Source organism: Sciurus vulgaris (assembly GCF_902686455.1).
Source record: "Sciurus vulgaris genome assembly, chromosome: 17".
Classification (NCBI taxonomy): Eukaryota; Metazoa; Chordata; class Mammalia; order Rodentia; family Sciuridae; genus Sciurus; species Sciurus vulgaris.
Genome location: NC_136478.1, coordinates 242,392 through 268,150, shown reverse-complemented (window position 1 = coordinate 268,150; position 25,759 = coordinate 242,392). Strand labels below are relative to the sequence as shown.

General features: G+C 50.8%; 2 protein-coding genes and 1 long non-coding RNA gene across 12 annotated transcripts in view; 2 read left to right on the top strand and 1 right to left on the bottom strand.

The window, feature by feature from the left end:
* Positions 1 to 1,356: 1,356 nt before the first annotated feature.
* On the top strand, positions 1,357 to 21,728 carry DEF8 (differentially expressed in FDCP 8 homolog). Of its 7 annotated transcripts, XR_013760546.1 has the most exons (14): positions 1,357 to 1,631; positions 5,688 to 5,821; positions 6,621 to 6,718; positions 8,384 to 8,533; positions 9,840 to 9,981; positions 11,162 to 11,326; positions 11,783 to 11,910; positions 12,041 to 12,154; positions 12,303 to 12,386; positions 13,290 to 13,370; positions 14,314 to 14,454; positions 14,639 to 14,748; positions 15,619 to 15,847; positions 16,012 to 18,234. XR_013760546.1 is itself a non-coding variant. In XM_079119572.1 (13 exons), the coding sequence occupies exons 1-13, from the start codon at positions 1,417 to 1,419 to the stop codon at positions 16,112 to 16,114; spliced, it is 1,665 nt and encodes a 554-aa protein (XP_078975698.1). In that variant the 5' UTR covers positions 1,365 to 1,416; the 3' UTR covers positions 16,115 to 18,234. The 7 variants fall into 7 exon arrangements, 6 of the variants coding, with proteins under 6 accessions (XP_078975698.1, XP_078975700.1, XP_078975699.1 ...); XM_079119572.1 differs by lacking the exon at positions 15,619 to 15,847 and having other exon boundaries at positions 1,365 to 1,631; XM_079119575.1 differs by lacking the exons at positions 1,357 to 1,631; positions 15,619 to 15,847 and adding an exon at positions 1,876 to 2,269.
* LOC306649006 lies at positions 9,544 to 11,776 on the bottom strand. Its single transcript, XR_013760547.1, has 3 exons — positions 11,611 to 11,776; positions 9,809 to 9,889; positions 9,544 to 9,665 (listed from the first exon to the last, which is right to left on the bottom strand). It is a non-coding gene; the product is annotated as an uncharacterized lncRNA (long non-coding RNA).
* A 1,718-nt stretch (positions 21,729 to 23,446) lies between the features above and the next one.
* Positions 23,447 to 25,759, top strand: part of LOC306648808 (mitochondrial inner membrane m-AAA protease component AFG3L1-like) — a 34,307-nt gene continuing 31,994 nt past the window's right edge. For all 4 annotated transcript variants that reach the window (XM_079119161.1, XM_079119163.1, XM_079119162.1 and 1 more), the window contains exons 1-2: positions 23,447 to 24,008; positions 25,405 to 25,495. In XM_079119161.1, coding sequence (XP_078975287.1) covers positions 23,703 to 24,008; positions 25,405 to 25,495 — 397 coding nt within the window. In that variant the 5' untranslated portion in view covers positions 23,447 to 23,702. The remainder of the gene's footprint in view (positions 24,009 to 25,404; positions 25,496 to 25,759) is intronic.

Genomic DNA, 25,759 nt, shown 5'->3' with positions numbered 1-25,759 from the left:
GGAGTCCGGCAAGGAAGAGCTGAGGGCGAAGCCTGGCCTGTTGGGAAGAGAGGAGGGAGACTGGCGAGGGAGCCCTGAGTTGGAGCCTGGGGCCGACTTCATTCTCCCCAGACGGCTGTGGCTGATGGGCTGATGGTAGGAAAGGTGTTGGGGCAGGTGCAGCTGACATCAAGGGTAGCACAAGTTTGAAGAGAATGAGTGCCCGCTGAGACATGCTGAGTTTGAATGGCTCATCAGACATTTCAGTGGTGATGTCAAGAAGAGTATCGGATGTCAACATCCGAGTTTCGGGGAAGTGAGTGAGGGATCGTCACTGTGGAGCTGTTGGCAGAGTTGTTTCCTGGGGTCATCTGCCGGAAGGTGTTCAGAAAGGGAGGGAGCAAACACAGAAGGGGTAAAAGCACCAGGGCAGAGTCAGAGCACTCCAGTGTCCAGAAGCAGGAGACCTGAAGGAGCATCTGGTGGGGGTGGTGAGCAGGAAAAGGGGTATCCTGAAGGTCTCTCTGTTCATTCCCCTTTGCTGTTGCCCAGGCTGGAGCTGCCAGAAGGGCCATAAGGGCTGGCAGGAGAGAAGCAGGAAGAAAGACCAGGTAGAAAAAAATCTTTAGGACAGGAACCATGGAGGGACAATCAGACCAGCAGCCTTGGAATCCCAGCTCAGTGAATTCACCCTCCAGTCTGAACAGATCTGGAGGGGAGCAGCACAATGTCCAAAGTCACCCGGGGCTGGGTTGGAATCTTGCTCCATTCCTTATTGACGATTCGTAAAGTTGGTGGAACCCCCTCACCTGTAGACCACCTGCCTCTAGGCTTGAATAGGGTTAAATGAGATAGTCTGTGGTTCCTGCAGTTATGGGCTCTGCCATTATGGTGCCATCTTTGAGCAAGGTGGCCATGTCCAGAAGCTTTCCACAGGGAAACTGAGGGGCACCACAACCCACAGCTACCCTGAATCTGTCTTCATCTGTCTCAGTTCCTCCCTTGGGGGGTAAGGAGCATCAAATAAAGAAGCTTATCCCTGAGCTGGGGGCAGAACTGTGGGACAGAGCAGCCCTGCTTCTGCCTACAAACAACCAGAAAGCAGTAATAACTCCAGCCCCTGCGACGCAGGCTGCCTCCCCCTGCTGCTCTGAACAGCGCCAGGCTCACTGGGTCAAGCATGGCCTTGGGAGGATGGGTGGATGAGTGCAGTTATCTGCCTGACCGGCAGTGAAGACCAGGGCCCAGCACACCGTCGGCCTGCACGGCGGTTCCTGCTTTTCCTCAACCACTAGGGGTCCCAGGCCTCAGACCGGGTCTTGCAATGTGGTCTGCCAGTTCCTAATCCTCCCAGGGTGACTGGGACTACTCTTCTTTTTTAAAGCGACGTGGCTCGGACTTTAACCAGGGCTTTTGCGATTAAAGGGAATATAGGAAATGCAGCGTTACCACGGTGAACAGAAGACTGACGTGTCGCCCACTTCCCGGGGCGGGACGTGGAGGCCGCCGGGCGCCTGGGCAGGGCGCGCGCCCTGGGGACCCGCTGTCATGAGCCTCCGGGCCGCAGGCGGCAGCAGCGCACGACCCGGCCGGACACAATGTAGCGGCGGCGGAGCGACGGGTTACAATGTAGCGGCGGCGGCGGCGGTCGGGTGAGCGCGGGGCGGCGGGCCCGGGCGGCGGGGAGGGAGCGGGAGCGCTCGGGCCGCGGGCGCACACGGCCCGCCTGGCAGGGCCGCCCGGAGCCCGGCTTCAGACGCGGACGCCAGAGCGCAGGGCCGGCGGGAGGCCCCCGCGCGCCCGCGGCAGCGATCGGCCCCTCGGCCCCGACTGCCCTCCCCTCTGGCCGGGTGCGCCTGACACTTCCCTGCCGCAGAGTTTAGGACCTAGATGGAGGGTCCCTTACAGCCAGTTGACCATCACAGGCAGTGTGGGACCCGTGAGGCCCAGGAACCCGCATCACGGTGCCTCCATTGGGGACACTGGCCTGCTCTGAGCCTCGGGTTTCTTATCTACGAAATGGGTGGGCGTGGTGGCAGACTGGTCCTTATGAGAACCTGAGCATCCCCAGGGTGCATTCGGGTGGTGGATGAAGGTGATGGCCAGGGCTCCGGGGAGGTTTGTCGCTGTAGCCAGCTTCACTGGTAGATAGTCCTCAAAGGAATGATAACCCTGTTCTTGGGCACACCTGGGTCCTGGCAGGCCTTGTTCCAGGTACAGATGGGATGCGCCTTGTCCCCCTCTGGGTGAACTCTCAAGGCCTCCAGATGGCAGTTGGAATGGTAGCCAGGTGAGCAGGACCTGGGGGGCCTGATGCATGTGTCATGAAGACATCCTGAGCTCAGTGTCCCTCTGCCCCCAGAACTCCTCTGGCTACACTCTGAGGTTTCCTTCATTGCTGAGTTGGCAGTCAGCTCCCACCATGAGAGGGGAGGTCTCTAGAGGGCAGAGGATGAGCAGTAGGTTTCTTTCCTCTCTGTCTCCCCTTTCTTGCCTGTCCCTTTCTAAACCCAAGCCAAAATAATGGGCGCAGAGCTCTGTGGGGTGATCATGAGGGGGATGGTTTGATGGCTGTCTTCTCAAAGTCAGCAGTTGCACTCTGCAACTATGTGCTGGAACATCATTTATCTGCCCTCAGCAGACAGGGAAACATGATTCCCTGACCAGTCAGGAGAGAAACTAGCACTGAGAGGTCAAATGACTCCACTGCTTCCTTCATCCACTGCCTCTGTGCCAGGCCTGGGGGTGATACTGCTACTTGGGAGTTGAATAAAAGATGCTATTTCCTATGGAGATTGCTGCCCCAGGACAGTTGTTGGGAACTGCAAGGGTGTTCCTGCCAGAGTTTACCTAAAGTCTCAGGCCAAGCTTTGCAGGGAGAGTTCCTTGGGGTGGCTCCTGTACCCTCCACTCCAACTCCTTTCTATTGGGCTGATTATCATGTTATGATAGCGATGGTTTGCTTAGCAGCAACTCTGGGCTACTGGTTTTAATGTCTATACATGTATTTAATCTCTCATCCACTTAAGGAGGAAGGTGTTCCCCTTGACTATAGGCAAGAAAATGGAGTCCTGTAGCTCATCACTGGGAGAGACAGAATTTAAGTCAGAGATGTCATTCTCAACAATAATGGTAATGATGATAGTAACAAGTTGTAGCTGATGTATATCACATGCTTACTATGTGCTGGCCAGCACTCTCAGAAGTTTGTATTAATCAATATTTACAATAGCCTTCATGGTATTATTGTGACCCCCATTTGAGACATGACAAGTTGGAAATTGAGAAACATGTAGGCATTTACCCAAATCATGCAGTGAGGGTACTGGCAGAGCTGGGGTTTAAATTGGGCTTCCTCATCTTAAAACTAAGCGGTAACTACAGTGATCAGTCAGGATCTGTTTTGTCTGCAAGAGACAGAACCCTACCTCCCAATAGCAGTGGTATGAGCAGAAGTTTAATTCTGTCTCACTTGAAAGAAATTTAGCAGTGAGTGCTCAGGGCTCAGATGGAGTCTCCTGAAATCTTGTTATTTGGTCATCTGCATTGTGGCTTCTATGTCCCTGCCCAAGGTAGTTGCTCCAGCTCCTCCCAGTACGTCTGCATCCCAGACAGAAAGAGGAAGGAAGGACTCTGAAGAAGGGCAAGCCCTCCCTTTAAGAACAGTTTCCAGAAGTCTTGTGTGATCCTTCTACTTATATCCTATTGGTCAGAACATAGTCACATTACCATGTCTAGCTACAGGGGAGACTGGGAAATCATGTGACAAGCCAAAAATGAGGACTCAACCACTCAGAAGGAAGGGGTCAGTGAATACTGGGAGTACATAACCTCTCCTGCTCTGTGGCTGTTCTCTGAGCATCAGATGGCTGCCTCTGACTCTGGTGCCCAGTATGAGCCATCCATAGTCATCAGGTAATATAGTGAAAGGCCGGGTTGGAGCCACAGCACCTGCATCCTCTTCTGTTCCTCCTGTTTTGACCCAGGAGCAGCCTGTGAGCAGATGCTGACTCCTATCGGACTGAAATTCTAGCTGCCCAACCCACACTCCACACCAGAGGCATAACAGGCAGGACAGGTCCCACAGGTGGTGTGGAGCTTCTGACTCTGCTATAGGGCCCAGCATGGGACAGGGGTGGGCCTATTTAGCTTCCAGTGAGGTGACACTGTGACCCAGGGCAGGGCCTTTCCTTCTAGACTCAGTTCCTTCCACTTCTTTTGGGCGAAGGAGCAGGGGAGGAGTCACAGGATTGTCTTACATACTCGAGACTGTAACAAGTATGGAAGAAGCATAACCAGCATCCATGCACCTACCACATGGCTTAAAAAAAATATCTTTCTGACTTCCTATAATACTAAATCTTTCTTTCTTTCTTTCTTTCTTTCTTTCTTTCTTTCTTTCTTTCTTTCTTTCTCTCTCTCTCTCTCTCTCTCTCTCTCTCTCTCTCTCTCTCTCTCTCTCTCTCTCTCTCTCTCTCTCTCTCTCTCTCTTTCTTTCTACCATGGATTTAATCCCGGGGTGCTTTACCACGGAGCCACATCCCCAGCCCTTTTTTGTTTCTTGAGACAGGGTCTCATTAAGTTGCTTAGGACCTTGCTAAGTTGCTCAGACTGGCCTTGAACTTGGAATCCTCCTGCCTCAGCCTTCTAAACTGTGTGTGTCACTGTACCTGGTCTACAATAGTAAATCTTACCAAGAGCTTATTTTATGTTCAGTATCTATGAACCAATTTCACCTGGACAGGGACTGACTTGTGGTTGATGGAATCGAGGCAGAGGGAGACTGTGGAGGGAACAGAGGCAGAGGGGCTGTGGAGTGCAACCCAGCTAATTAAATGGGCAGCTACATTTGACTGCCTGTGTTCCTGCCCAACCAAAGCCCTTCCTTCCTACCTTGAGCCATCAGCCCTGTGTGTCCTTAGTTTGCTGAGCCCTGAGAGGGGATCCTTGACTTCTACCAGGTAATAGTCTAGGCACTTCCTGCCCGTTGCCTTGGAGGCCAAGGCACAGAGTTGTGGGAATGTCACAGGTCATGCATTCGTCAGTAGGATTGGAACCAGGCCTGACAGGTGCCAGCAGAGCCTAGAACCTAGAGGCAATCATGGAGGCTTAGCACTCTTAGAACCTGCATCCTGGAGCTGGGGGAAGGTGAGTCCTGCCAGTCACCAGAAAAGTGTGATGGGCCCTGGCACTGGCTGCGGGGTGTCCCACACTGAGCACTCTGACAGAGGCTGCAGTCCTGGGGTTGTGGTGGGAACGGAGCACCTTAGGTCGGGGTGGAGGATCCAGTTCCAGGAGACGTGTCTCATGGAAATAGGCCAACAGCAAGGGCATGGCTGGACTGGGGCTAAGTGAGGCCAGCTAGGCCTCCTGGGTAATCCTAGGGCTGGAGCCCTATAGCATCTGGGGCTGAAGGACCCCCTGTGCTATGAAGGAAGACCTTGGGTTCCAGATCATCTGGCTGGGCACCCTGGATAAGTCATGTACATGATGGACATGGGAGAGGCCTTGTCACTGTGGACTTCCCACAGGGGACACTGCCAATGGGGCCTGGATGGGGGCGGCTAATGTGGTCTGGGGAGAGGCTGAGGATGGAGGCTGTGGTGTGGGGATGGCTCCTGAAAGAGGTGGGGGCTTGGGGAATGGGGACGGTGCACGGTGAGGCTGGGGCCTGCGTACTCACCCCAGCCCTGCCTGGGCCACCACAGGGGGGATGCTATGGACTATGATGAGAAGCTGGCCCGGTTCCGGCAGGCCCACCTCAACCCCTTCAACAAGCAGCTTGGGCCAAGGCAGCATGAACGGCAACCTAGTGAGGAGGCCCCAGATGCTGTATCTGAAGGTGGGTGCTGGGGGACTCTGGGTCTTCCGATGCTGTCCTCCCACTGCCCTCTCCAGCATGCGGGCCTTCTCCTACAGCAGGTTCCCAGGGCACAGTCTTTCTACCGCTCTGTGGTTCACTTCTGCCTCCCTGCCAGAATGAGCACTTGAGGGCAGGGATTTGTGTCTGGCATGCCACTGTTGAATCCCAGACCAAGCACACAGTGCAGCTCAGAGAACACTATGGAGCAAACTCAGAGCCAAGATCTGGTGGGGGGCAATTAGCAGGTGGAGCATCCATTCAGAGGTCCCTGCTCATCAGGGGCTCAGGATGGTCTGAATCCAGCAACTGCAGAGGTGTCCTGGAGTCCATGCCAGGGTCATAGATTTTGTGGTGTAACTGTCCAGTGGATACAACACACGCACACACACACACACACACACACACACACACACACACATACACTTCCTTTTTTTTCAGAAATTTCAGTTGCCTTTTTGGCTGTGCTGAGCCAGTGCCAGGGTTCACATACTTATACATGAGGTATCTGTTGTAAAAACTGAGATGTTTCTATAATGCTATCTTGTGGGTCTCTTTTTAGCACTCTAAAGTACCATTCCACCTCATCTTTTTTAATTAGACCATACAGATGTGCAGAACTGAGCAGGGCCCAGCTCCCCAATGCCTCCTTCCTGGGTCTTCCTGAGTCCCCTTTCCCTGTTCCAGCAGTCCCAGCTTCCTCCCTGCAGGTGGGGAGCATGAGAGAGCAGACTGACTTTTCTTTCCTACCACCCTCCACACCGATCCTCTCTTCTTCCAGAGATCCTGCCTGAGCTGCTCCCTGGGGAGCCCGAGTTCCGCTGCTCTGAACGAGTGATGGATCTTGGCCTGTCTGAGGACCACTTCTCTCGCCCTGTGGTGAGGTTTGGGTCTGAAGGGGAGAGGGGCTGGACCACGAGGTGTGAGGGGTGTGGTCTTCTCTCCCCAGGAAACCACCTGGTAGCTCCCACCTCAGCCAAGTCCCCTGGAGCTCAGATCTGAGCCTGTTTGAGAGCAGGTGGAGACAGCCTGGGTTTGGAGCCTTGGGAACCTGGGGCTTCCACACTCCTCTAAGCTCCCACCCCAGGTTCTTATGCAGCAAGTGTGAGGGTTGATTCCCTTTGGGGGTCCTCAGGGGTCTTGTAGATATGTAGCAAAGTGAGGATAGATGAGGGAAAGAAGGAAGCCGTCCCTGCCTCCCCTGCCACTCAATGCTGCAGGATCCCTTTTGCTTGTTCTACACTAGGTTCTACAAAAGGGTTATTTTGAAGGAAAATTGTATGTGGGAGAGCTGGAATGATTTTAAAATTTGAAAGCCTTTAGTTTTATGCAAGCCATCTCCAACTTTTATTTGAGAGAAACACAGTAAAATAGAATATAACTTAAATAAAAAGATTTAGCCAGAAGTCCCCCAATTCTAATTCATATTTCATTTTGTATGTGGCCTTAAAATGTTGCCAGTGCAGACATATATCTCTCATATGTTTTTGTCTTTATCGTAACATTTCTGAATACTTCCTTTTGGCCATAGACTCTCCAAGGAGAAGGGGAGGGTACCATCTTCTCTTTGCCTGGTTTTCTTAGATCCCAGCATACTGGTAGATGAGGAAGGCTCCTGAGCATCAGCCCAAACTTCTCAGCTCCAGGACTTGCCTCCCTGTGGTGTGTTCTGGGTCTGGGGCTTGGCGAGTCCCTGAGTCCCTGAGTCTGTGTGTGGAGAAAGCAGTGGAAGTGCTGCCCTGGGGTGGTGGGTACCTCCCATTCCCTTGTTGGTATCAGTCTGGGCTTGGGAATTGAGCCAAGTGGCCATTTCCTCTCCTTCATGACAGCAAGTGTCGTTTCCCCAGCTTTCCTCTAAGGGGAAACTCTTTTAAAGTAAGTGAAACAGCTGGGCACAGTGGTGCATGCTTGTAATTCTAGCAAATTGGGAGTCTGAGGCAGGAGAATTGCAAGTTTGAGACCAACTGTCTCAGCAACTTAGTGAGACCCTATATCAAGAAAACACAACAACAACAACAAACCAGGACTGGGGATGTGACTCAGTGGTAAAGCACCCCTGGGTTCAACCCACAGTCCAAAAAAAGAAAAAAAAAAAACCCAAACCGAACCAAAACAAAACAAAACCCCAAATACACACACACACACACACACACACACACACACACACACACACACACACAATTCTGAAAAAAGGAAGTGTGTGTGGGGGTGGGGGTGTGGGGATGGGCTGGGAACCAAATTCTGCTTCCAGCATGTTGAACATGTCCTGTACCACTGAGCGGCCATTCCAGCTCTTAGAAGTTGTCATTTGAAAAGCACCCTGAATTGCTAGGTCTTCAGAGGTCTATGGTAGACTAGTCCAGTGGGGGCAGGCAATGTGGGGTGCATCCTGATTGTGCTGCTGATTCTCTTGGGCCTTGAGCAAGTGCTCATCTGGGGGAGGGGCTTGAGGTTTGCTCTGTGCCTAACTGTCCATGAGGACCAGTCTGGCCTCAATAGGGAGAGTCTGAGGTGTGGCCATCTGACTGCTCCCCAACCTGGCAGGGTCTGTTCCTGGCCTCCGATGTTCAGCAACTGCAGCAGGCAATAGAGGAATGCAAGCAGGTGATTCTGGAGCTGCCTGAGCAGTCAGAGAAGCAGAAGGATGCGGTGGTGAGGCTCATCCACCTCCGGCTGAAACTCCAGGAGCTAAAGGTTGGTGCTCACCTGCTGAACACAGAGGGAGCCTAGAGCCATGGCCAGAACTGTGGGAAGCAGGAGGATCAGGGCAGCCTCCAGCTCCCTCCCAGGTGGTGGGTCTTTTTGGTCTCTGAGGGTCTGAGATGTAAAGGCCCTTATCCTGTGTGCAGGCTATTTTCCTCTTAGTCTAAATGCTCTTGGTTGCATGGGACAGAAACCTGACCTTAAGCAGCTTAAACCAAAAAGAAGAAAGTATTTTCTTGTTAACTAAAAGGTCCTCAGGAATCCTGTCCTCTCTTGTTCTGCTTTACATGTTTGATCCCTCCTCAGGTAGTCAGAGGAGATGGCAGAGATGAGCCCAGCAACAGCAGCCCGTCTTTGCACCAGCTCAGCAACCCTGTGCAGATGAAAGCTTCCCTTTCTTTTCTTTTTGGCAGTTCTGGGGGTGGAACCAGTGCCTCCTGCATGTTAGGCAAGTGCTCTACCACTGAGACAAACCCCCAGTCTAAAAGCTTCCCTTTGCTAGTGGTTAAGGCAAAAGTCAGTCTTGGGCCCTCCTGTCACTCCTGATTACTGGTTGGCTAGTCCTGCTACATGCCCACCCTCGAGACAATCACCACAGTGTACCAGCTCTGATCATGTGTCCCATTGAAGCAAATGAGTGGGGCCAATACTGCTTTGAGTCACATTATCTAGTCTAAGAGGAGTGCTTTCCTGGCAGGAGAACAGAAGGAGGCAATGGATCTGAGTCCAAAAACCACAGGTGTCCACCTGCAGTGCAACTGTGTTGTTTGGCTTGGTTGCCATTGTGTGCCCTGTGATGATTTAGGATCCCCTGGGGATCTGAAGTGGTATTCATTAGGAAACCAGTAAGGCTGTGGCAACACATACATCCCAAAATTCAGTGGTTTAAAGGAGATCGATATATAATTTTCTTCATGAAAAATCCCACAGGTGGCCTGGGGCCCATGTGACAGGTAATGGTGTTGAAGACCCTGATTATTCTTTTTCATGGCTCTGCCAGTCCCCCGGGGAGTCCAAAATGTCTCCACACCACATCGTTTTGGTTTGCACCCAGACATCAAAAGGAGAGTACATCATTCCTGCTCATAGGGCAGAGCCAGGTGGCAAATGGCTGCAAGGGATGCTGGGAAAGGGAGTGGTGATCAGTGGTCTGCCCCTGACTGACAATCTTTCTATTGCTAAGGGAAACTCACACTGCTATAAGCAGTACCTGGAAGAAATAAGTGGAGGGGCTAGAGTGAAGGAAAGGAACTGAAACCAGCTCACCAGTGATCCTTCCCGGGCTCTTTCTCTGCAGGACCCCAACGAGGATGAGCCCAACATTCGGGTCCTTCTTGAGCACCGCTTCTACAAGGAGAAGAGCAAGAGTGTCAAGCAAACCTGTGACAAATGCAACACCATCATCTGGGGGCTCATTCAGACCTGGTACACCTGCACAGGTGGGCCAAGACTGAGACCCACTCCTGGTGGATAAGCAGTCTAGGTCCCCAGGGTAGGGCAGAGAAGTCCAAAGCTCTGCTCCCAGATGTGGGTCACGTTCAGGTAAATTCTGTATAGTGTATATAGTGGACTAAGACCTACTGTGTACTGGAGATGCAAGGAATGGTAGAGACAAAGCCCTGCCTTCACTGGCCTTGTATCCAGATCCATGCTGTCCAGTATGGTGGTCACTAACTATACATGGCCATCAAATTTAAATATGAACGAATCAGCTATACTGTCTACATTGCAAGTGCTCAATAGTTACCTGAGGCTGGTGGCTACCACACTGGATAGTCCAGAGAGAACATTTCCATCCTTGCAGATTTCCTTGGTTGAGAAATCAGACTAGTAAATGTCATGGTAGTAAATAAAAAAGGGAAAGGGAATAGGATGTGTTGTGGGTAGAGTGGGTACCACTTTAGGGTGCCCACATGACATTTAAGCCAATGCTTGGAGCTCAGGGAGCAAGCCACAGGTATAACCAGGGAGGACTGTTCTGGTTAAGAAAGCCATTTGTGCAAAGGCTCCATTGTTGAAATGTCTTCAAGGAGGAGCAGAGAGCAATGACTGGAGCATCTTATCTGTGGCGAGGTGTGGTGGAAGTAGGCTTTTCTGCAGAGCCATCTGGGTGCTGGATTGCCTTGGACTCTGGCTGCTGAGTTGAGCATGGGTGGAAGGAGGGGGGCAGAGCTGGAAGGGGAGGTGGGTGGAAGGGGGAGGATATCGGCGGCGCTCTGATGGGTGTGATGGAATGAGAAGTGGCTGAGACCACTGCTAGTTAAGGGCCTGGAAGTGCCAAGGAGAAGATAAGGGGAGTGAGTCAGCGTGACTCAAGGGGGATGGGTGGAGTTGCTGAAATCTGAGAGAGGGAAGCCGAGGATGGTGGGACACAAGAGTAAAAATTCCATTTACACAGCTTGGGATTGATGGGTGGGAGTGGCAGCTTGGCCCCAGAATATGTGCATCTGGAGTTGAGAAACGAGGCTCAGAGGCCTGCAGCAGTACCACAGGAAGCTCTTGGCTTAATCTGGACCCTGGAGTGGAACCGTGCTGGATGCAGAGTGGTCATGCTGAAGGTCAGCCTGGGCTACAGGACTTTCCTCTCCACTTCTAAGAGGCCTGGTTGTCCCCACCCAGGGTGTTACTACCGTTGCCACAGCAAGTGCTTGAGCCTCATCTCCAAGCCCTGCGTGAGCTCCAAAGTTAGCCACCAGGCTGAGTACGAGCTGAACATCTGCCCCGAGACAGGGCTGGACAGCCAGGATTACCGCTGCGCTGAGTGCCGGGTGCCCATCTCATTACGTGAGTGGCGGCAGGGAGAACAGGAGCTGTTCCAGGATGGGCAGTGGGAAGGGTTAAGTAAAGGTCTGGGGATCAGTCCCTGATCCCCATCTTTGGGAAGTGCCTGGCATTTTTGCATTTCCGACTAAAACAAGCTGAGGTTCTAGCTATTTCCTGACGTGCCCAGATCTCTGCAGGGCTGGGACCAAAACTCAGCTCTGTGACCCTCTGTCACAGGAAGCCCATGCAGGCAGGGACTAGGAGAACCGCAGGAGAGCCACACTGCAGATTGTCTTGAGACTTACCTCCATTCATTCCTGGGGTCCCACGGGCAGTCCCGTAGATCCTCCTGCCCTGTCCTACTGGTGAACAACTGAGGGCATGAGCCCCTCAGCCTCACAGCTCTTTCCTATGGGCTGTGTGCTGGTGAGGCCAGGCCCTGGCTGCCACAGTGACCTTGAACGGCTGACCTCACAGGGGGCGTGCCCAACGAGGCCCGGCAGTGCGACTACACAGGCCAGTACTACTGCGGCCACTGCCACTGGAATGACCTGGCTGTCATCCCCGCGCGAGTGGTGCACAACTGGGACTTCGAGCCCCGCAAGGTGGGGGTTGAGGGCAGGGGCCATGGGGTGGGGGGCTGCCAATGGGCAGGCAAGGGGGTGGGCATATTCCACGTCCAGCAGGCAGATGTGGGCAGGGCCTGGCTGGCGTGGTCACTCCACCACCCCGCAGGTGTCTCGGTGCAGCATGCGCTACCTGGCGCTGATGGTGTCCCGGCCAGTGCTCCGACTCCGGGAGATCAACCCTCTGCTGTTCAACTACGTGGAGGAGCTGGTGGAGATCCGGGTGAGGCTGGGGGCGGGTAGGACGCTGTGTCTAATGGATCCTGTTTTCTGGTCCCCTGGGGTCGGGGGCGGGGGCGACCACAGAAGGTGTGTGCAGAGGAGAGGTAATGCTGGCTTAGGTTCAGCAGGCCCTCTTGACTGTCCTGAAGATTGATGGTGATGAAACTGTCCTGAAGCAATCTGATGCCAGGCATGGAAGCAATTTAAACATTTCTAGTAGCCTTATTAAAAAGGTAAAAAGAAACAGGTGGAGATAAGATTACTAATATGTTTTATTTAACCTAGTGCATCTAAAAGGTGATTTAAATGTGCAATTTTTTTTTTTTTTTTTTTTTTTTTTTGTGGTGCTGGGGATCGAACCCAGGGCCTTGTGCTTGCGAGGCGAGCACTCTACCAACTGAGCTATCTCCCCAGCCCAATATGCAAGATTATTGAGCTATTGTACCCTTGGTGTGTGCCACATCTTAGAATGCTCGTGTGTGTTGTACACTTAGTAGAGACTAGCTGCTTTCGAGTGTTCTGCAGCTATAAGTGGCTGGTAGCCTCTTTCAGCCAGGAGGGAGAGCCAGGGCTGAGGGCAGACTGAGGCTGTGTCCAGGTGGGAGGTGACAGTGTTGTCTCAGGCAAGGTGTGGGAAAGGGTCAGTTTCCATGTCTCAGGGAAGAGGACCAAGCAGAGTGGGTTGAGTTGCTGAGGCCACAGAGGCTGTTGAGGGACGTGGGACCTAACTGGAATCTTGGTTCAGCGTGGGATGTGGGCCAGTGCTGCCCTGTAGGCACACTGCACGCCTGCGGAGCTGGGATAAGCGGAGCAAGCAGAGGATTCTGTGGGTGATGGTAAATGAACCCCAGGATCCTGACGTGAGTGTGGCTGGAACTCTCAGATATGGGACCATCCTGGGGGACCCGAGGGTACCTCCCCATTCCCTGATCATCTTGCTGCCACCCAGAGAATAAGTTGAGGCCACCTGAGGGGCATGACCCCATAAAACCAGCATAGGGCCAGTCCCTCTGCCTTGCAGACAAGGCCATGGTGAGGAACCATGACCACCTTTCTGGATCTTTGCACCCATACTGTGCCTTATATGCCTCCCCCTGTGTCTTGGCTGAGGAGCTCACCTGCTCCCTTGTTCACAGAAGCTGCGCCAGGACATTCTGCTCATGAAGCCATACTTCATCACTTGCAAGGAGGCCATGGAAGCTCGTCTGCTACTGCAGGTCAGACTATCAGAGAGACTGGCTCCAAAGAACCAGGATGGTGGGTCCACTTCATGCTCAGAACTTCTCAGATAACTTGGTAGTTGTGTATGTTTAGCTTTTAGCAGTTTGGGTCTCCCAGACTGTACCAGGAACACCAAGTCTATAATAAGCCATCAGGTGTCTACTCACAAAGATGTTCTCCTGGAAACTCAGATGAGTAAGACTGCCTGCAGCCTTCATGTGAGTCTCCATGGAGGTGGACCTGGCCCCTTCTGCTGGAGGAACACAAGTTTGTCTTTTTTTTTTTTTTTTTTTTTTTTTTAAATATTTTTAGATGTTGATTGACCCTTATTTTATTCATTTATTTATACGTGGTGCTGAGAATTGAACCCAGTACCTCTACACATGCTAGGCAAGTGCTCCACCATTGAGCCACAACCCCAGCCCTGAGGAACACAAGTTTTAAACTCAACTGTTTATTGTTCAATAAACATTCACAGACCCTGGTCTAGATTCTGAGAATAGTGAACAAAGCAGGCAGATGATTTTTGCACCCTTGGAGAGTGTGAGGAATGTAAGAAAAATAAATTGAGTGTCAGAGATAAGCACAGTGGACAAGAGAAAGCAGGGAAGGGAACAGGGAGTGTGGGGCCAGGCGTCAAGAAGGGAGACCAGGAAGAGGTGTAGCTGAAGTGGGAAGGCCCGGAGAGAGGGGAGCAGTGGGCAGTCATTGTGGCTGAAGGAAGCATCACAGGGGTGAGAAGAGTAGGGGCATACAGATCTAGAAATGTGGCCTTGGCCCCGTGTCCCTCTTAGGTGTGCCCAGGGTCCTGGACTCTGCTCTTGGGCCCATACACAGATAACTTCCTCAAGCACCCTGAGCCCTGACAATGGGAGTGGTCCTGGGTGGAGTGGAAGGGCCCTTGCTCTGTGCTTGGGGGTCACAGCTTCTGGCTCACAGCTCCAGGACCGGCAGCACTTTGTGGAGAACGACGAGATGTACTCCATCCAGGATCTGCTGGATGTGCACATGGGCCGCCTGGGCTGCTCGCTCACCGAGATCCACACACTCTTCGCCAAGCACATCAAGCTGGACTGTGAGGTGGGCCTCCCTAACCCCTCCACGGTTGGGGTCTGGTCCAGAGGGACCATGGAGCTGCTCTTTGACCCTCCAGCCTCAAAAGCTGGGATTGGCAGGAGAAGCAGCTGGGTCCAATGTATGCATGGCTGAAGCTGGCACCTACCTGCCTACCCCCAGTTCCCACATTGTTTCCCCTTCCCACCAGAGGTGCCAGGCCAAGGGCTTCGTGTGTGAGCTCTGCAGAGAGGGCGATGTGCTGTTCCCATTTGACAGTCACACATCTGTGTGTGCCGACTGCTCAGCCGTCTTCCACAGGTGGGTGTGGCTGGGACCCTACCCTCAGACTGGGTGCTGAGGCTCAGCTGCAGCTGGTCTATGCGAGCTGGCACTGCTGTCCCTGAGAGAGAGGGAAATGGACCTTTGGGCCTTGGCTGAACCTGAGATATGTAGTTAGATCCTAATGTCTGACTACATTAGAAATCCGGTCAGGGATGAATTCCTGTAGTGCTGAGAAGGGACTGCTGTGCAGCCCAGAGGGACCTGCCCTGCTCACAGCATCCACACTGCTTCCCTGCTGCACCAGTGGTGATCACTCTCCCAGGGTCAGTACCCATCAGAGGTTCCCAGGCTTTAGTTCCTGGAATCCTTAGTGCCTCAGCTACTTAAGAACAAAAAACAACCTGACACTTGTCTACCAAATACCTGTGTCCAAACAGTGTTATAAGGATTTATGTCCTGAAGGTTTAGTGGCTGTTTGGAAACATAATACACATAAATTAGAAGAGAAGCATTCTGAATTTTGTTCTTCAACAAGTATCATTTCTTATTAGTGATGTGCTGGGCCCTGGAGTCAGGTGGGACAACACTCTCCATGTTCTGCCCACACTTTTAAAAAAATTTTTTTTTTTTTTTAAGTGTAGATGGATGCAATATCTTTATCTTATTTATTTTTATGTGGTGCTGAGGATCAAACCCAGTGCCTCAGGCATGCTAGCAAGTGCTCTAAAACTGAGCCACAACCCCAGCCCCCACACTGATTTTTGCTGGACATGTGCTGTTTATCATAGCAACTGATGACATCCCAGTTCTGAAAAGCTAGGTTGTCACAATAGGGGTTGTAGCAAAAGCTAATGTTGACAGATGTTGGTGTCTGACAGATGTCAAATAATGTATTCTTTTCAAAAGTTTAAATGAGCCTGCAGAGCCCCACACTCTCTGCAGAGCCCTGGCATACCTTGATGCACAGTTTGGGAACCATGGGTAGAGGCTCCACAGTGGCAGAACAGGTGGAGACAGTCAGGAAGCTAAGAGCATGAAGCCTGAGTGTAACTGTCTGGCTGAGCCCCTCCAACTGGAACCTGCGGTGTTGGGTGATGTGAGGACTCTCAGCAGAGGCACATGCATGGGCCTCAAGGTCAGTCACACTTGGATGCAGGCCTTGCTTCTGCCCTGTGGTACTGACATCTGGAAGCCTGTTTCTGTGTTTGTAGAGGGTTAATGGAAGCTAATTTAGGAAGCTGTGAGGGTTCCATGGAATGATTTTACATGCAGAGTCCCAGCCTGTCTTTCTGTCCCCAGGGACTGCTACTATGACAACTCAACCACATGCCCCAAGTGTGCCCGGCTCAACTTGAGGAAGCAGTCACTCTTCCAGGACCCTGATCCAGACGTGGATGCCTAGAGCACCAGGCACCCCACCTCCTCATCTGGCACCCACCCCACTGGCATTGCCAAAGTCAGGGTGCTGTTTCTGCCCTGAAGACCCTTTGGGTGCATCCTCTGGATGTCTTCACTCCTGCTGGGCCAGAAGCGGGTGAGCAGTGCCCACCAGGACTGATGATCTCCAGGTGCTTGCTGGGACTTGGGGCATCTGCACCTGGCTGTTAACTTGGTGTGCTGCTGTGAGGGGTCACAATGTAGCCCCTACCCTCCACCTCCACTATAGGACTCCTTGGACAGGGTATGACTTCCCAGGGGAATAGGGAAGAACCTCTTACTTCCCCCATGGCATAGCATTCCCAATCCCCTAGGGTCAAGGCTTTTGGGTCCTGGAGATGCCCCTCCCTGCTTCCATCCAGGCCACTCTGCAACTGGTCAGGCAAAGATCCCCAGAGGGATCCAGAGGAGTGACCAGTGAGACCTGAGCATGCTGACTGTGTACACCCAGCATCAGGCCTGTTTCATCTGCTCTGGCAGATGCTAGAAGACCAATCCTTCTGGTCCCTTGCCTCTTTGGGAACTTCTGATCATCCCTGGCTGGGGCTCTTCACAGTTGTGTCCATGGGCTGCCCCACCTCCTGAGGTTCTTCTAAGTCATCCATAGGCAGTTCAGTCCAGTGGGTCCCTGCTCTCCTTGCTATGGAAAGGGAGACTTTCTGCCATGGGGTTTTTCCCTATTGGGTAAACTTGCTGCTGCTCTTGCTCTGGCCCAGCCCACCTTATCCTGGTGCTCTGAGATGAATAGTGGTGGGTCCAGCCCAAAGAGGGTGTCCTGGCCTCCAGGTGTGTAGCAGGAACTGGATCTCTGGGGGAGGTTCCAGGTCAGTCAATAGAGTTGGTTACAGTAGGACTGTGTGGCATTTCTTGGGACCACATTTTTCCCTGGAGCTGTGTTCTGCTGCCAATCTGGAGAGCTCCAGACAGATCAGAGATGACTAACTGGCAAGTTTTTGTTTGGGGGCCTGCAACCTGAAAAATGGGAATATTTGCTAAAGGAAGTGCCAAGCATGTCTAGAGTCCATGCATGAATGCCCAGACCTGGAAGGTGGACAGGACCCAGGGCTCTTTGTGGGAAGGCCACACCCAGCCTTGGCGTTTGCACTTTACAGGTCCTAGGATGGAAGGTTGCAGGATGGGATGTCAGGACATGGCATCCTAGTCATCTGTCTCTGGACAGCAGAGATTGCTTTTGTCTGTCCCTTTCTTCCCCACCCTAGACTGTGCTTGGCTGTGGATATACACAGGTGGGTGGGCAGAGTACAGGTGATGACCATCCATCAACTATGACTAAGCCCAAGAGACACTTCAGCCAGCAGGATGTAGCCCAGCTTGCTGGTCCATTCTGGGGGGATGAACACAGCATCCTCCCTATCCCTCTGTGCTGCCAGGTGGCTTTAGGCAGATGCTTTCTGTGTTTTGCCTCAGTTTCCCCATCTGGAAAATGGGGAGAGTGGTATAGACCTACCTCAGGGTGGAACAGTGACAAGGGGACATGTTGAAATCCTTTAAGGACTGTGACATGAGGTCGGGTCAGTGGTGGTTCCCTATCCTGCTTCCCCTTTCTCTTTGGGATTGAACAGGGGGGTCAAAGGCCAAGTGCCCTTTTCCTATACCCCTAAATCTGCACGTCTCTCACCACTGCATCACATTGCTGTCATATAGATGTTGGTCATTCCTGAATCTCCTGTGTAGTTAACATCATGATATTCTAGTTACAAATCATTGTGTTCGTAGAAAACACTCGTAGACTGGCATTTGTTGGACAAAGCATTTGATCCCCTTTTTAGGTATTCCTCATTCCTCCCACAACTAGCATCCTTTAACTCACCTCTATACCTTGTCCCCCAACACCTCTTCTCTACCTGCCCTTTCTGGATGACAGTCTTTAAGTAGAATCACGTGTGGGACCTTCTACCAGTCACAGCATGGTAGGAAGAACCACAGCCAGAAGCTGATTTGCATGGCCAGCATCTTACAGAAGACCACACCCAAAGGGACCCACAGCATGGGGCCAGGGTGGCCTGAGGAAGGCCCAGTCACAGCAATGCCACCATCTCTGTCTCATTAAATGTGTTGTCTAGACTCTGGTGTTTGTGGTGAATCTGGGACAGAGCAGAGTTAGTTGACATAAAAGCCAACAGCAGGGGTAGGAAACCTCATGGCCTTCCCCATCTAGTAGGCTAACTGTATCTGCTTTGGGATGAAGTAATTGATAGGTTGGAAGAAGTGCTTAAGTTGGTGTCAGACAGCTCAAGGTCTAAGCCTGCTCTGGTGGTGTGTGCAGAGCTTGCATGATTTATCTCAGCCTCCATTTTGATGAGCTGAGATGACCACACAAATCTCCAGGAAGCATTCAGCACTGTGCCTTCCATGTAGAAAATGCTTGGTAAAAAAGAAGCGTCTCTCTGAAGTCCTTAGAAGGACTGGCTCAACAAGTTGTGCAATACTGGCCCATCATATAATCATGACAGGTTCAGCCAGAGTCCCATCTGGCTCCTGGAACATCATCCATCTTCACAAACCAGACCCAATACAAGGACCCTCACTGCAGCTCAAGGCATTCCCCTTGTCCCTGAATAGGGATTATTAATGGATGGTGTTCATGGGGTCCACAAATCCCCTTCTAAATTAGATTCAATATTCTAGGTGTGCATTCTTCTGCAGAGATGTGATCTACAGTTTTGACTAGGAGCTCAAAGGGGCTATGATCCATAATATATCAGGACTCTGCTTTAGAAGGTGTCTTTATACATTGTTCATATGCAACTGCATCCAGATGGACTACTATGCTGCAACTCTGTGCCCCAGAGAAGCCCAAGAGCATATCTGCTTCTCTCCTTCTATTGGAACATCCCCAGAAGGGTGAGAGGAAGGGCCTTCCAAGGCAATTGTGGACTGGGGTGCTGACTGTGCCTCAAACAACTAAGTAGTTAAAGTTGGGACAGGAGATGGAGGGTGAAATTTCCCCCCTTTCAGGTTATGCCTTTTTTCTTTTAATGTTTTCATTTTGGTAAATTGAGATTTATAGGAAAGTTATAAAGTTATAAAAATTTCCCCATTTCTCCATCTCCTGGATTCTCTAAATGTTAACATCTGGCCCCATGTGCTTTATCCTCTTCTTTCACACATTCTGCTCTGAACCACTGGACATCAAACTGCAAACAGCTTGCTTCTAGACTCTTCCTTTTCTGTGCATATGTCTGTGTGCCCTCTCCCACGGAGACACTGCCTTTCATGGCCACTGTGCAACTATCCAAGGAAATTAACACTGGCACAGTACTATAAAACCTATAGCAAATCTTACTCAGATTTTGCAAGTTTTCTAAATGTTTTATAGTCAACCTCCTTTCCTCCCAACTCTCACATTACATTCAGTTGCCAAGTCTCTTTAGTCTTCTTTAATCTGACCAAACACTGACATTTTTGAAAAGTGCATGCAGACATTTTTTGGTAGTGGTTGTTGGTAATCACACCTAGGGACCTCACACATGCTAGGCAAAAATGTCCTATTAATCTACATTCCCCAGCCTCCAGACTGACTATTTTGAAGAAGATTCCCTTACCCCAGTTTGGGTTAGTCTCACATTATGTTTGAGTTTTGTATTCCACAGCAGTGATGCTGTGTCCTTGTTGTGACCTGGAGGCACACAATGTACGTTTGTCCCATTGCTGGAGACCTGGCTAAAGAAGTGTCTGCCAGGTTTTTACATTATGAGGTCACTATTTATCCTTTGTCATAAGTATCCTTTTGTAAGTATTCTGTGGGGACATACTTTGAGTTTATATAGATATCCAAACTTCCACCGATTTTAGCATCTACTGATGATTCCTGCCTAACTCAATTCTGATGATGCCACTGCCAATCGATGACGGAATATTTGTCATCCTGTCTACACTTATTAGTTGACTATTATATGGAAGAGCTCTATCTCCCCTTCTATTTACGTACTCAAGTTTCTACTTTACTCATTGGGTTACGATCCTTTACTGCAGTCTTTTGATGCTTAAGTGTCCCAGATTAGGCCAGTGGGAGCCTTTCAACCTGTTTCCTGTGTCCTCATGTGCCTTTTTTTTTTTTTTTTTAAATAAGAGATAAGGTCTTACTAAGCTGCCATGGGTGGCCTTGAACTCACAATCTTCCTGCATCAGTCTCCTGAATAGATGGGACTATGGGCCCATGCTCATGCCTGGCTCAAACTTTCTGATATGTGCAAGAAGGTAATGAGAAACAATGTGTAGTTTTAATTTGCATTTCTCTAATTACAAGTGTGATTGAACTTCTTTTCCTATTTCAGGATCTAATTTGTTTATGAATTATGTCTTTTGTCCAATTTTCTATTGGATTTTTGGTATTTTTCCTCCCAATCTTTATGAATTCTTTGCATGTTAGGGATATTAGACCATTATTTGTAAAAATATTTTGCAGCCATTTTCTTTCAGTTTCTCAGTACCATTTGACCTTGTTTGCTTTCCCATGGAAATATTTTATTTGCTTATACTTTTATATAGCCAAATTGATTAATGTTTTCTTTCATTTAATCTGGACTTCAAGTCATGGAAAATCTTTCCCTACACCCAGGTTAAAAGGCATCCACTGCTGGGAGTGGTGGTGTGCACCTAGAGTTCCAGGCTCAGCAGACTTGAGGCAGAAGGGTCATTTGAGCCCAGAAGTTCAGGATCAGCCGGGTAATAGCTAGACCCTGTTTCTAAAAAAGAAGAGGAATTCACTCATGCATGCTTGCATGGTTTCACATTTCCCTTCAGATTCCTTGTCTATTTTGAGCTTATTTTGTGAGGTATGGCTCTGATTTTATCTTTCTCCAAATGGCCATCTGGTTGTATTGAATGATCTTTTGCAAAATCTATCTGCATCCATGTCTGAACCCTCCATTCCTCTCCATAAGTCTGAATGCCACACTGCTTTAATTATGGAGCCTTGGTCTTCTGCTCTAATGTCTGAAAAGGCTTGCAAGTTTTCTCTTTAAAAAAGAAGTTTTCCTGATGTAAATAAAAAAATGTTTTCACAGATGTAAATAAATTTAATGATAAAATCTAATATTTTCAAGTGTCAAAAAGGAAATACCTACCTGGTCTGGGGTTGTAGGTCAGTGGTAGATCATTTGCCTAGCATGTGTGAAGGCTTGGGTTTGATCCTCAGCACCTTATAAAAATAAATAAAGGTATTGTGTCCATCTAGAAGGAAAAGGAAATACCAGCAACATGGTTTCCAGGGATATTAAACATCTGGAAGCAGAGAGGTCTATCTGTACCTCATCATTGAAATATTTTTGTGCTTCTGGCTTTATTTCGATAAAGAACCTGCTGGTTCTCATACAATTCCTGGTAGCAGGTTATTGTGTCATTGATTGTTCTTGACATTTTCAGTTTTCACTTATAATTAGAGTTGTTATTGGTAAGAACCTGCAGGCCAGCTTCAAAATGTGAAAAGGTTGCAGAGGCTGGAGTTGTGGCTCAGTGGTAGAGTACTTGCCTGGCATGTGTGAGCGCCACGTATAAATAAATAAAATACAAGATCCGTTGACAACTTAAAAAAAAAAAAAAAAGAACAGGGAAAATGTGAAAAGGCTGCCGACAATTCTGTGGCCAATTGATGCAGGGAGGGTGGAGCTTCTCCATCCACTTTCTGCCCTGCTGCCTCCTCCTGTTCCAGCTTCATCAGTTCCTCATTTAAGTGATCTTCATGGACCACAGCGTCAGTCTCTACCACCTCTTCCAAGGCTACATCCTTGGCAAGGGTCACAATATTTTATGGAAGGTGTGCAACTGTATCTGTTCGAGAAAAACTCTGGGAATGAACACACTCTGGTCAAATCTTCCACATACTGTTCATTATTGCTGGCTTGATCTCCTCCCAAGCTACTGCAATGCTACAGCATCCATGATGTCATTTCTCCAAAACTCGCTGATCATAGCTGTATCCTCACCATCTGTTGCTTCTAGAAAGTACTCAAAAGTCCTTCTCAGGTAATGAGCTTTGAAGGCTGAGTCAGCTATACTGTCATGAAGATACGCTACTCTTACATTATCAGAAAGATCACTCAAATTTACTGGGTGGTATGGCACATTGTCTAGAATGAGCAATGCTTTGTTGGTGAGAATATTCTGGGCACAACAGTTTTCAATGGCAGGGCAAAAAAAGTATGTAAACCATTCAAGATGCTCCTGGTGACCCAAGTCTTTTCGTTTGAGTTCCAGATCACAGGCAAATTGGGCTTTGAGTACCCCTTCAGAGCCTTGGGGGTTTTTGAGTGGTACACCAGCAAGGGCTTCAACTGTCCCCAGCTGCGTTTCCACCAAGCAGTGGCATCCATTTTAACCCAGGGTCGGCTTTCTCTTCCATTGAAATAAACATTCTTTCAGACATTTTCTTCCAATATAGCCCTATCTCATCTACATCATAAACTTGCTAGGGCACAGTGGCCCATGGCTGTAATCCCAGCAACTCAGGAGGTTGAGGCAGGAGGATTGCAAGTTCAAAGCCAGCCTCAACAAAAGTGAGGTGCTAAGCAACTCAGTGAGACCCTGTCTCTAAACTTAAAAACAAACAAACAAAAAATAGGACTGGGGTTGTGGTTCAGTGGTTAAACACCCCTGGGTTCAATCCCCAGTACTGAAAAACAAAACTTGTTGGAGGCTGTATTCACTTTGACAGTGTTTTCCAGCACATGTGGACAGACAGTGGTACTCTTTTGACTCTCATAAGCCATGCGTCACTAGTTTTCTGTTAGAGAGTTCCCCCCTTGTTGATGCTTTAAGACATCAAACAAATTCTTAGCCTTCTTCTCAATGATGATGACACTTAGAGGGCACATTTCGTGGGCCCAGATCTTCGAGCCGATCAATAACCGCTCCATGTTCTCCATTATGTCACTTCCCATGGCGAGCGAGAGGCTGTCGAGGGAATAGTTATTTGTGAACTTGCCTTGACTTTTTATTATCTCACCATTGCAGAGGCAGCAACGACTTGACTGAGCTTTTCACCCACAGCGAATCGTTTTAACACTTCTGATTTGATGTCAAAGGTACCTGCTTTCTGCTCCTTTTGGCATTAGGCCTTTTCCTAGACATTTCTGCTTCCCACATATAATGAAACCACAGCAGTTTCAGGTGCTTTATAAGGAGGCTCTGGTTACCCTGCACTCCCTTGCAGAACCTGGGAAAGAGAAAACATGGTTGCGAAGAGGTCCAGGCCCGCCCACACCCACCGCCCAGAAAGTGTGGTTCATTCCCTCGTGCCAAGCGCCCACATGGGCCTCTCTAGGTCAGTCGGATTCCTGGTCAGCACGGCGGCAGGCACATAGAAAGGGCGTGGCTTCTGCAGTTCCACAGAACCGCCACCTAACCGACCAACCCAAGTCCACGAAGGGACCACGCGGCGAGACAGGCACCCGGTCCTCCGCTGGTAGGCGCGTCGTAGCCCTGCAGCAGCCGTGCGCGGGTGGGGCCGGCGTCCGCTCCTGTGCGCCGATTCCCGCGGAGGACCCGGGAAACGGGGGTCTTGGTTGGTGCCGGGTCTGCCCTTGGCTCGGATGCGGCGCAACGCGGGGCGGCGGGGCGGACGCCCGGCGGAGAAGCCAGCACCCTCGCCGCGCCCCGCTGCGCACGCGCCAGCCCGCCTGCGCTCTGGAGCCTCGGGCGGCGGCGCGCCACGACCCGTCTGCGTCTGCGCGGCGTCTGCGCGCGCTCCGGCGGCGCGAGGTCGCAGGTGGGCGATGTCTCACCGGCTGGCGGCGGCCCGCAGTCTGGCAGCGGCCGGGCGGCTCTCGGCGCTGTGGCGATGCGGCGGCGGCGGGAGGGCTGGGCTTGGCGCGAGGGCCCTCGGCACCACTCGGCAGGTGAGCAGGCAGGCGCTGCCGCCGGTGCCAGGCGGCGGGGCGGGGGCCGCGCTGGCGCGCGCCGCCGTGACGCCATCATGCTGCGCCGGCCGCGGGCGCCCGGGTTCCCACGTCGCCGCCGCGTGCTGCGGAGCGGGCCGGGACGCACTGCGCGGGCCTGGCCCGCACCGCCAGCCTGGCGTCCTTCGCGGCCCGGCGCGGTGCCACCCCCGCTGCGTCCGCAGAGTCGCCCTGCTAGCCAGACGCGGTGGGGCACTGAGGGTGTCGTAAAGGGCCGCGGGGTTCTCCATCCAGCTGACCTTCGTGGGGCCTCGGGACGGCCCGGGCAGCCGAGGGCTTGCGCTGAGCTTCGTACCCCTGTCCGTCGTACTGGTGTGACCGCACCGTACAGCAGAGGACGCGTAAGCAGCATTCCATGTGTTAAAGTTGTTTTGTTGCGGGAAACCGACTGGTGGAAAAGCAACAAGCAGCATTCGGAGAGGAGCAGAACTGTATTTTACACTGGCTTCCCAGAGGAAAGCAAAAACTCCAAACTCTGAGTCCTGAGCCTCAGTTTCTCACAGTATTTTTAAGCTATTTGACGTCATCTTAGACCCATTCTATCACTGGGGTTTTTCCTCTTAAAAAAAAAATTTCCTGATCTATGCGACTGAACGCCTTGTGCAGGGTCTTTAACATAAAGCATGCTCACAGAACAGATGAGAAGAAAATCTCTCCACAGGAATGTGTTGCTTTTCAGGAGGAGGTAGTCAGACTCTTAGGGCAGTTACTGACAATGCATAAGGCAGGGACCCATGGTAAATTAGGCTTCCTGGAGAAAGAATGAGAGAGGGGAGCGGAACTGATCTCTTCCCCAGGTTGGTCTTATGCCATAACGTTTTTTGTAATTTCATCTCACAACCAGGTCTGGTTCTGCCATCACAGTTTGCCCCAGTGGACAGCAACCACACTGAATTCTGTTCTAATACACTAATACAGTTTTTGATTTTTAATCCTGGAAAATTATGGTTTTCAGACCACAGTAAAAGAAGGATTCCACGGGATGGTTTTCTGTTCTGTCTTCAGAATGAAGTTTTTGCTGGGTGCGGTAGTGCAGGCCTATAATCCCAGTGGCTTAGGAAGCTGAGACAGGAGGATCTCGAGTATCAAGCCAGCCTCAGCAACAGCAAGGCACTAAGCAACCCAGTGAGACCCTATATCTAAATAAAATACAAAACAGGACTAGGGGTGTGGATCAGTGGCCAAGAGCCCCTGAGTTCAGTCCCTGGTACCAAAAAAAGAGAGAAGAAGGGCAGCAAATTATCTGAACCCACTCCTGTCTCTTGGAACCACTGTGAGAAAATGCTGCACTGTGTTGCAGAGGCAGGTCATCTGCTAATTCTTTCTCCTTTTTCAGTGCCTCCAAGGGGTCGGCTTTCAGCAGCCAGCTGTGCAGGGGAGAATACTGGCACCATTTTCCTGGTGGCTGTGTTCAAAACCACCCAAAGGTATCTGCCAGTCTTGGCTGTATTAGCAGTGTGAGGTTTACAGGAACCAGTGAAGCTTCTTCAGAGTGTCTCCTCCCTCAGTGATGAGCCAGGGGGCAGGGGGCATGACAACTAGAGATCCCCATTGCCACCTTTTCTAGTTTGTATATTGAGCCACACTACATTGTCTTCATGCCTTAACTGTTCTGATATCAGCGAGACTGGAAAAAAAACTCTTTCAGAAGGAAGGTGCTTGGTGAATCTTTTAGAAGGCGTAGGAGCAAA